We start from the raw sequence: 11,486 nt of genomic DNA, 5'->3' as shown, positions 1-11,486 counted from the left end.
CTGGTTTTGTCACTGCCCCATCTAACTTTGCCGTGGTGCAGTGAATCAACTGATTTCAATGTGTTCTTGATCTCAGTTGCGCATCACGACGGCGATAGACTAGTGCCAGTCCCATCCCGATTAGCTCACATACGAATTGCACAGATGAACTGCTGCTTACATCTGCATGGTAGGTGTCCGAAATGAATGGGTCCAACCTATGCACGGATAAACACACGTCACGAAGACAATGGACCATAGCGTAATGTGGCGGTTTGTACGCATCCGTGACCCACTGAGCTATACTGTGGATTACCATGAGGCGTTCATTTTCTCAGACCAGGCTGGCCAATGGTTAGAAGTATGACCAAGTTTCCCGGCCTCCAGGTTCGAACAAGTAAGGCGACTTGTTCTCCGAAAAATGTAACGCACTGACATTTCCGCCAAGCGTAGCCGCATTGCTGTCAGGTTTTTGAGCAAAAAAAGATTCCGTTGGGGACCCTAGTCGATTTCCTGTATAGGCCCGAGCACCTAGACAGTATCGAAACCACGTACAATTATTCTTACGAATAATTATACCATTATGTCGCATCGGCCATCGCATGGTCTCGTCAGCCGGGTCGCTTTACTTGATACATATATCGGGGCGGGTAAGTGAAAACAGGCCACCGCTGACGCCTCTCTTCTTCCACATGACTTTTCTCTCCTTAATCCCCTCCCACCCTTCGTGTAGGCCTATCTGTTTCGACCAACGAGCACAATCGCCTTGCATCGCTCATGTCACACCTGCCTATTAGTCTTTTGACATCCTCAGCTCCTGCAGGCTGTTTATGAGGCGTATAATTATATGGAGCACACTGCGGCGTACAACTATGAACACCAGAACTAAGAATATTTTCAATCCACTTCAGCCGTTACGCGTTATGATCAGCCGGGTCACCTTATTTGCAACTGAAGACATTGCATTTTCACATATTCCCTCTGCCTTACCACACCCCAATTTGAACACGCTCTCCGCAGGTTCCAGCACTAGGACTAACCGCTTTGTTCGTCATGCGTCATGCCCGACCCCACTAACAGCCCTAAACAAACCGAAGCCCGTCTTCAAACACCGAAAGCCAGTTTACTTGACTAGCTTTATTGTTCACCCTCGAGCGGAAGTATCTCCACTTGCTTGGACACTTGTAAATAGTAACATCTGTGCGCTACGTCTGTGGCAACGTCTGTGAACGAATTTTGAGAACCTCAGTTTGATCGCCTTATGTTTATCCTGCTTATTGTCTGATTGTAGCTCTGAATCTGTCGAAGAAAGTTTCAATTAGGCGCCAGGCATTCTCTTACAGCAGGCTAAAAGCTCAGACATCGATGTGTTTCTTAGTTGCGTAAGTGCTCAGGTAGGTGGTTCAAACGCTTCCAATTTGCGGTCACCTTCGGTTGGACAGGTGGGCGCAGAAAACCAGCGCCCACATCAGATGTGCGCCGAACACAAACTTCGTCCCTTTGTAGTAGCCATTTCCGGAACAGAAGAAACTGATCAATAGTGTGGCGCCCACCAACGAAACATACCCGAATCTGAATAGACCACATCACCATCAGTTACCGGTGCTGAAGGTGGATCACTCCCTACTGTTTCTTCTGGAATACCTACATTAAACTCCAAGAAAGTTTTTGTCCGCTACCGCTTTTTAGTTCTACGCAAAATGCGTGCAACTCGCCTAGCCATTGAGAAGTTAGTGAGTCTAGAAACCAGACAGGCCTATCAAAAGAAGCTCTTCCAATGCCCACCGCCTGGTACAAAGTGGAATGTTAAAGATCACTGGAGACAAACGTCCAAAGCGCTACCCCATCCCGGAGCTTCTGTCTGCGGTACAGCCCAGCCAACCTCGTCCAAGCATAGGATCACTGATAGGAGGATGGTTTTGCTGGAGGCCGTGTGGCAACTACAAATTAACTCGACGCATCAGTCGACGGCAGGCGAAACTGAGTGTCCATGAAAATCGGGAAGCCTGGTGGATCCGATAGAACGAAGAAATGGGAGATGCTGGAAATGTCCGCAGGATGTTCCACTTGATTCCTTTGACTGACTCTCGAAGCCCATTATCAGAGAAACTTCCAGGGAGCAAAATGGCTTTCTGATATCTAGCAAAGAACATTTGGACCGCTGTGCACCCTGCTTGGACGTCTACAACGTACAATCGGGACTATCAGCTCTCAACGGAAACGTGGGAGTCTATTTAGCCCAAGAAGCGCTCGAGTGTATACCTCTACCCTAGCGCCATTATCCTCTTAGTACTGACGACCTTCCACTTGCTCTGTTTAAGTACGGTAGTGGATTCTTCAGCCAGAATCTGTCTTGCCTATTGGCGTCCATCTGGGAAAGAGGCCGTCTAAGACCGTTGCGATGAATAGCCAATAGTGATCATCTTCAAAAAGGGTACTCGCGGTGAATGTATTAACCAAAGGGTCGTCATTTTGACTCCCACTGTAACAAAGCTGCTGGCATAATTGATTCTTCGTCGTCTTACGGAAGCAAACGAAACCTTTGGCTGTGAGTATTAGGCGGGATTTCGAAAGGATAGCGGCAGCGTCGATCACAACTTCGCACTCCGTCAGGTATTAAGTCAATGCCATGTGTACATTCGACCCACAACCTTAATGCTCCTTGACTTCAAAAATGCATCCCATTCTATCGATCGATCAGTGCTCTTATACACATTTGTTTCAAATGGGGTACCCCAGAAGTTTCTGGACATAAACCGGTCCCTACATTCACGTACTTTTGAGCGTGCGACAGTGTATAGTGAGGTCTGTAAAAGCTTCCCTACGAAAAAGTGGTATCCGACAAGAAGGTCCGCTATCTCCACTTTGGTTCAGCCTCGTCATCGGTGAAGTGGTGAAGCGGAAGCTGGAAAGTCTTCAAAAATCTGGAGCTTAAATCGCTGTCGGCTAGAGTCTTGTTGACCGTTGAATAAACTGATTACCATCATGCCCTATTTCGACACGCGCCCTCAACCCATAAAGGGCAGAATCATGCTTTAGAACGTGTAGTCTCTGGATATCCCTTTATAACTTAAGGAAAAGCACTGAATGTTGTGGAGAAGTTCGCATAACTTGGTACTCGTATTAGCTCTGACGGAAGTGTCTGATGAAGCAAGCGAACGGATCCAAAATGTACAAATCACTTTTGTTAACTGGGTCATTTGTGGTGTCAAAAAGACATCGCTGAGTCACAAAGGTCACGTGTATGGGACTACAGTAGTGGCTGTATTGCTGTGTTTAATCCATCTTCCAAGACGACGATTAAGGGAGTGAATCGCCGTCCCGTTTTTCCAGCATATAGATTTGCTGACACCTTTTTGACCGGTTGATTGAACCAGCTGAAATAGGGCGCGGCAGTACGCCGCACCGGTTGAAAGCAAACCTGTAGGCATTATTCCATCTCGGATCAATCCAGAGCAGGGTTGCAAAGTGAACTCCTGTCTGAGAAAAAATTCGCCAACAGACCTACCACAAACCCCCCATGCACCCGTACAGTTGAAATGGACTACTGGAACTGAGATCACGACTGAGTCAACCCATAAAAAGACGGCTAGTTTCTGCCAACGTAGACTTGTGCGAATGAGTAATGGCTGTCCTAGTCCGGCTGCGTAAAGTGGTGAATAAGATCGAACAAAAATAACTGCAATAGGAGGTGGAAAACTTGAGTTCAGTTCAGTCTTAATACCACTGGCAGTTCACGGTGCATGTTGTTTGGGATTGTTAAAGCAGTGGGACAAAGCCCTTATGTTTATTGAAACCAGTTATTCTACATACTCGATCATGTTTACGGAGTTGGATTTTAACCCAACAACTTTCAGTTTCCCTCTGAAGCTCAATTAATTGAGCGCGTCAGCGTCTTTAGGGCACCTTTTCACCTCGCATTATTCCGAACCAAAGAGTGCAGGATAAGTTCAGCAGCCTTCCTCAGTTGACGAGCACTATGGAGTCAAAACTAGTGACTCTTCACAGCATGAAAGTTGATGGCATCAAGGAACGAATCCTTAAAGGACAACCGTTGTTGAGTGGAATTCGGGAGAACGACCGTTCAGTGAACGGAAACCTCTTAACAGGGACCATTTCCTTAGTGGGGTATACTGATTCATTAGTTTTACGCCGAATGATGGAATGCACGCACTATTATCAATATAATTAGCTTTTATGCAACCAGTGCCAATCAATATTGCTTTGCCTTGCAGTCTCACACTCAGGCTATAGTGAGGAATTTAACACAAAAAAGTAGGCATTGTCAACACTCAAGTCTAGGTTTAAATAATTTGTTATAGAAACTACTCACCAAAAAAGACAGTGCAAACATCAGATGAAGGACTTTATATTTACCTTGGGAGCAAACTCTCCGAACAAAAGAACAGGACAAATATACGATCGATTTTAGGATACAAAGCAGCTTTATTATTCAGTGATTTTCTGGTTTGGCCGTGCGATGAAACTCACCAGTTAGATCTTATTCCTAGCTTTTCCATGATCCTTGTGGAGAGCCGGGTATTTAGCAATCCCATGAGAGTGGTATTAAAAGATACCAATATAGGGTGGGATATGCTGTTTAATTCCGCTCAACCACTATCTACACCTCTTCTTTAGTCCCCAAAAAAACAGTGGAAGCATACGGATACAGTCACATCACTCCACTGGATTTACGGCCAGCACTTTTTACCAATCATGAAGGTGGGATTTTGGTAGACAGGTTACATTCGTGATCCCATTCTGACTGTCAAAGTAGCTCACCAGTTGCGCCCGTCAGTCAACTCTTATATATGGCTGCACACAGCTTCCGTCAAGCCCAAGTGGTCCGGGTCGGATTAAAAGACAAAGTGCTTTCCTCAAAAGAAGAAAACGACCTGAAACGTAGCTTCCATGCAGATGCAAGTCTTTAGCTTTGTCGACTCGAGCTATTCTTTGGTACACGCGCTTGAATGCTACTGCATCATTGTCAGACCGCTGGTCCGTAAGATTGCTTCAAAATACACAATGAAAAATATGTGTGTGGTAGCTGTCGTACCGTACTACTCACAGCCAGATGGCTGCCCAACTTCTATAAACGTTAGAAAAACATTTCGTGAATATCTCTTACCAACAATGGACGTTGATCATTCGAAGGCGGAGTCCGTGATAGATAGGACCTTAAACTAGATAATAGGGTACACCTCAAGTCCCCGGTAAATCCGGGCATCCAGCTAGAAGCGAAAGCAATCAAGCTTGGTTGTCGCCAATTGACTTTAGTAAAAATCAGTAATGTGAAAAACAATTCAATACTCACCAGCAAGCTTTCACGATAACTGGACGAGAAAACGTTGTGACGATCAAGATCAAATCCCCTGAAAGGAGTTCGCCTCAATGCCTTGGATACTGTAATGCGTACACATGAGATATGTTCTCGAAACCTGGATGACTAGAGATTAAACGTACTCGACGGTAGTACGACTGCCGAAAAGGAGAAGTGGGAACAAAATTCTAGGAATGTGGAACCTCACTGATCATCCGCGATATACTCGCGATGCTCAGTCTAACGAAATCCGATAAGCACTCTACTCAGTGCGGATCCCACAGCTCTTAAAAGATAAGCATGAGTGTCACAGCAGGAGACACTCCGCAGACTGGCTTATTCAAAAGTAGAGGAAAACCCATGATATGTGTAGCACCGTGAATTTGTCACGTTTCTCTGCGGGAGCGCAATTATCGTTCTTGGTCCCAACCTGACAACGGACTACGGCCTACGATCCCTGAAAGTTTCAGCACTACAGAATACAGCTTCGAAAATGGGGATCAACCAGTCTAAGACAAACGATGGCGAGAACTCCCTGTGATGGTCATTTACGGGAAGTTTCATCACGACTGGTTGGATATCAACTTTTGAGGGCGAAGAAGTATTTCAAAGTCCTCCAAACACCCAGCAGCGCGCCTCTAAAAGAGGACCGAATGGTGATAAGGACATTGCTCGTCCCCGGATCGCAGGAAACCACATGACAACATGTGGGGCTGAAAATCATTGCAGCAAAGCAAAACACCAGAACAGTGACTAGTCAACTTTCACTCATATCTATGCTAGTAATGTGAAACTCATCAACCAAGGCACCCTCCCCCTCGCTTCCATAAATGAACGAATGTAGGCAAGTTGAAAAAGCCAACCATCACTCACAATGACAGCCTATATGGCAAAGTTGAAGGCGAATCACATGGAAGTGAGCTTGACACTGATATCGTGATAAGCCTGACCAACACGAAAATGGAAGCATTCGGTCGGGTGACAAGGAGCCACGTAAACAGTGAAACCGGTCGTCAATTGACAGTTGTGATGCACCAGAAAAAAGTGGACAGGATAAGCGAGAGCGGTGAAGAACAGGTTAAATCTGACTGAACGCATGAATATAGATTCCACTGGTACGCACACAGAGGGGATGGATGGGGTCAGAAAAGTGTTAGTGGTTGAATCGATATAGGTATAAAGAGTTACGGTTAAATCGACGATCCATCAGCGGCAGAAACATTACTCGGTTCCATCAATGAATCGTTTGGCTTGGCCCAAGAGGTTTCTTTCCAGATAAACCAAAGGCTAGAAGCCCACAACAAAATGTTCGCGAATCCGAAAATCTGGCAGGAAGAAAAGAATGACTGGGAATTACACACAATGTTTAAAAAGTGTGGAATACCATAATTTTGTGTCTACGCACATCAGAAAAAGTTGTACGTAATCCCCAAAGATTCATTTCCAAACAAAATCTTACGGCAATCTGCTATTGCTCTACCGATACCACAAACTTCACTGACTCCTACAGTACGCCTAATCTTCCTTCGACAATAATCCACAATGATCCCAAAGGCTCTCGAATCCCAAGATAACTCGCTCTCCTTTAAGGTCTCATAAATAGTTCTACGCCTTTATGCAAGTCCCAGATGGGACCCCGACCACAGTTCAATGAACAACTCATAGTAGCCTCAGCCGCTCAGCGCTTGAAACAGCTTTTTTAGTCCACTCTAATATCTCCACCTACTGAGAAAGTCCATTGTGCAAAGTCTTCACTAAAATCATCCTACCGAAGATGAACACCTACCGATACTTTCAATCGGCCAGTTCGCAGGCCCTTTTGAAGCCTGGATCTCGGAATATGTTTCCACCTCTTAGTAGAATCGTTTATTATTCTAATACTGAACGGTCAGAAAAGCGAATACCTAAGTCAATGTGGTATTGGTCTCACATGCAGTGATGCGGTTATTATTCTTCTGAATTTTTCTGCCACGCGCTACCTTACCTCGCTCAGCTGGAGAACCCTTTCAGTGCCCAACTGCCATGCCACCCGAAGGTTGCATGAGGGCTGGGATACTGCCAGGTTGCCCAAGATTACACAGGAGAAGTCGAGAGGCAGAGATCGGGTACGAGCCACGGACCTTCCAGTCAGTAAATTCACGCCCTAAACAGTTGGGTCATCTCGCCCCTGTTACCTTACCCACCGCTGACTTAAGCAGCGGACACAGTTGCGCGGATCAGACGTGCATTTTAAGGCATTTTTACGATACAGACACGTATGTAAGAGGTTCATGATTGTTGCATTTCTCGTAAGCCCCATTGCTTTTGACTCAGTAGAAATAACTGGCAGTAACTAGTTCCGTGGCGTAGATAGTCGTCGGTTTGTTCTATGAGCTGGGAAGTTGCATTGCAAGCGATCACCAGTCAGTAATTCACGCCCTAAACAGTTGGGTCATCTCGCCCCTGTTACCTTACCCACCGCTGACTTAAGCAGCGGACACAGTTGCGCGGATCAGACGTGCATTTTAAGGCATTTTTGCGATACAGACACGTCTGTAAAAGGTTCATGATTGTTGCATTTCTCGTAAGCCCCATTGCTTTTGAATCAGTAGAAATAACTGGCAGTAACTAGTTCCGTGGCGTAGATAGTCGTCGGTTTGTTCTATGAGCTGGGAAGTTGCATTGCAAGCGATCAGCAGCAATCGAGGTAACGCCATCAATGTGTTGCTAGGGACGGTGTGGACCGCGTGGATGATTGTATGGAACGTTTGTAATCAAACTGCCCGACTCAGCGAATATCGACCATATCCGGATGTTTGCATTGACAAAAACAGGTTGTAACCGAGACGTGGTGCGATTCCAAAAGCTCAGCACCACGAGACTTTTTGTCCTTATTGGTATTTACTATACGGACAAAAAGAGAGGATATGTCCTGTTTAGCAGTCGTAGGCCAATTGTCACATGAATACACACCCACCGATCGGGCCGCATGGATGTGGGCATTGAAATGAAGTCCAAAAAGGAAGAAAGGCCCCGTGCCGTTGAATTTCTCGGGAGCCGTCAACATTCCTGACGTTTTAATATTCAATTTAGCATCTGAAACCCTGATATGATCATAGCCTGATAACCGTAAGGCTCTTTGTGGAATCCCGAGAAAGAAACAGTTCACCGGAGTTGTCAGCACCATCATCCCTATCCATCAACGTGAATCACTGCGTCGACAATGACCATGTGGATGTGCTTCCAGGGTAACTACGCCAGTGTTGTGATGTGGAGCGAAGATCTAGGTGCCGTTCAATGTTCAATATTGGCGAAGTGAATGTCGGTGGTTACATGTAGTTGCCACCACTTGAGAAAAAGATTCCTGAACAAGAGTGGTTTGTGGCCGCAACTACGTTAACTCATTACCTGTCCTAAAATATAACAAACGTAAAACAAAGATATGATAAGCATCGGTCGCAACACCTCTGCTTGTGGCAACACAACTTCAGAAAGGAGCTTGAACATCAAAAGGGCGCGAGTAACGTTTGGAATCTATACTACTATTGGTGACGACAGGATGCCAACTTAAGGAGACCGGTACACAACGCGTCAGCCCAAATATTACTGCTATTCGGGCGCGGAAGTTAGTCGTGCACAATCCAGAAAAGCGGCACGAGATCCTAATTTACACGGAGAACATGGGATTAAAATAAGCGATCGGACTATGTAGACTTCGTTGGTCGAGAGAGATAAGATTACAGAGGGACCTATGCATCTAGTCGAAGAGTGTGACAGGTCTGTGTCCCCAGTCACTGAAGGCACACATCAGGCTCCACTTGGGATAAGCGGTTCAAATCTTAAGGTCGTGCCTAAAACGCAACAGAAACAATTAGAGAGACGAGTTACGAGGTTTGCCATGGGTCTGTATAACGTGCACTATAGCATAACGCATAACTCAGTTCACGCCCCGCGAAGTATCGCCGCTTTCTCTCAGAAACATATCAAATCAAAGTAGCCGCCCCTAATTATGATTCCAGTGCAGCTACGCCGGTTGTCAATGGTACTTTGCTCTGCGTGGTTACCATCACTGGGTTATTTTCGAATGAAGTTGTCCAAGCATCTTCTCTTGGATTCACGAAGATTTGTCTGAGTGACAACACTTCAAGGTTCGGTTCTGATGGTCGGTCAGTTCCAACCACTCTCGCTGGCAAGGTTATGCCTCTGAAGTTGGTGAACTTCACCCGCTCATTATATTCGAACACCCGTGTGCGGGGAGCCTTCTTATAGAAATCGGTGCCTGACAAGAATCTCCGTACCCCCCCCCCACTTGTTCATCTTCATCAGTGATGAAATAATGGAAGAAAACTGGAGAATCTTCACGACTACAGTGCTCCAGTCGGTACTGATGACAACCTTGCCGATCTGGAGTGTACGAATAACATGGTCCTCATGTTCAGTTGCGGTGTGTTAGGGTTACCTATAAACCGGCAGCCATCAGACGATATTCGCAATACATCTACAGCGTGCAGAGTGGTCCCTCAGAACGTGCCGTCCGCAAATATGTTGACCCAGTCCAGAATCCTGGCCTTCAAAGGAAAATTGGATCGTAAATATGGAGCCGCCTTTAGTCTCTCTACTCAAGCGTCATCGTGCCGCTGGTCCTGACGACCTTCCGCCTGCTCTTTTTAAGGATCGCAGTTGGCTTCTCAGCTAGTGACTGTCTGGCCTATTTGGGCCTATCTGGGAGAGACTGTTTCAGACAACTGAGGTGAATCGATAGAAGTGCCCATTTTTGAAAAGGGTACTCGCAGCGAGTGTAGTAACCATAGAGGTGTTAGTCTGACTCCAAGACTGCTGGCACCACTGATTCTTCATCGTCTTGCGGTGGTACGCGAAACCTTCACTAGTGAGAATCAAGCGGGATTTCGACGGGGTAGAGGCCACGTTGATCACGTCTTCACACTCCGTCTGGTGTTATAGCGACGCCATATGTACAGAAGACTTTGATTTCAAGAGTGTGCTCGATTATGTTGATTGATCAGTGCCGTTAACTATACTTGCCCAATAGGGTATGCCCCAGAAGTTTGTGAACATAATCCGACCCCCATTTTCGCATACTTCTGGATGGGTGAGTGAGAGTGGAGCTCTTAAAAAGCTTCCCCACAAAAAGTGGTGTCCGACAAGGGAATCCACTTTCTCCATTTTTGTCCAACTTCATCATTGATAAAATAATGAGTCAAACGTTAGAAGGTCTTTAAAACCCCGATATTCAAATTGTTGCTGGCGAGAGCTTTGTCGATCTGAAGTGCGCAAATGACATTGCCCTCATCTTTGAAAACCAAAGCAAAGCACAAGCCCTGTTGAATAAACTTAACACCATCATACCATCATACCACCTTGCGCCTTCAAACTGCAGTCATGCTTCAGAAAGTACAGTCTCCGAATGTATCCCTTACAATTCAAGGAGAATCACTGGACATTGCGTTACACACCTCGGTAGTCGTATTAGCTCTGACGGAAGTGTCTGAAGAAGTCAGTGCAAGAATATCAAGGGCTCAAACCGCGTTTGCTAATTTGCGACACTAGATCTTAAGAGTCGTGCGTACCAGGTTACAGTAAGGGCTGTGTTGCTGTATAGGTGCGAGACATGACCTCTGCGGACAGATGATGTGAAGCGTCTTCAGGTTTACGACCACCGATGCCTCAGAAGCGTGGCTGGTTTTAGATGGCGTCAGGGTGTTAGTAACAAGGTGATTAGAAAATGGGTATTTGGTTGTGCTGAAGATACTTCAATCCGATAAAACATCCAGAACCACCGACTACGATGGCTCGGTCATGTGCTACGCATGCCGAAACATCGTCTACCAAGATGAGTGTTGTTCTCCGTTCCTCCAACAGAGTGGCGCAAACCGCGAGGTGGACAGCGCATGACTTGACAGAAAGGCGTGAAAGAGATCCCGAAGACTTTGGGTGTTGTCGGTGTTGTACGCCTTCCAGGATTGGACTCTTGTGAGCCCACCTGTGCTTGGCTGGAGGCGTAAGAAATGGCGGCTAATCGGTGTCAGTGGCGTTCGTGCTGTCAGTTTCTTCCCAGATTATCTGATTGAGTGGCTGGAGATGTAGGCACCTCAGAATGCCTGACATTGGCTAGCACTAGGTTCCCTCCCTCACCCACACTTCTAATCACTCTCGGGCTTTCAATATATATATATATATATATATATAT

The 11,486-nt window shown here is 46.1% G+C and overlaps 2 protein-coding genes across 2 annotated transcripts in view; one reads left to right on the top strand and one right to left on the bottom strand.

The window, feature by feature from the left end:
• Nucleotides 1-2,634: 2,634 nt before the first annotated feature.
• On the top strand, nt 2,635-10,240 carry T265_00419 (hypothetical protein; the record flags this gene model as incomplete). Its single annotated transcript, XM_009164192.1, has 4 exons — nt 2,635-2,864; nt 7,236-7,429; nt 9,838-9,957; nt 10,041-10,240. The coding sequence occupies 4 exons, from the start codon at nt 2,635-2,637 to the stop codon at nt 10,238-10,240; spliced, it is 744 nt and encodes a 247-aa protein (XP_009162456.1).
• Nucleotides 6,166-11,486, bottom strand: part of T265_00418 (hypothetical protein) — a gene marked incomplete at both ends in the record, with an annotated part of 14,533 nt that continues 9,212 nt past the window's right edge. Inside the window, one exon of the mRNA XM_009164191.1 lies at nt 6,166-6,624. Coding sequence (XP_009162455.1) covers nt 6,490-6,624 — 135 coding nt within the window. The remainder of the gene's footprint in view (nt 6,625-11,486) is intronic.

The sequence above is a fragment of the Opisthorchis viverrini genome (genome assembly GCF_000715545.1).
Source record: "Opisthorchis viverrini unplaced genomic scaffold opera_v5_4, whole genome shotgun sequence".
NCBI classification, from domain to species: Eukaryota; Metazoa; Platyhelminthes; class Trematoda; order Opisthorchiida; family Opisthorchiidae; genus Opisthorchis; species Opisthorchis viverrini.
This window is presented reverse-complemented; position numbering and strand designations above follow the sequence as displayed.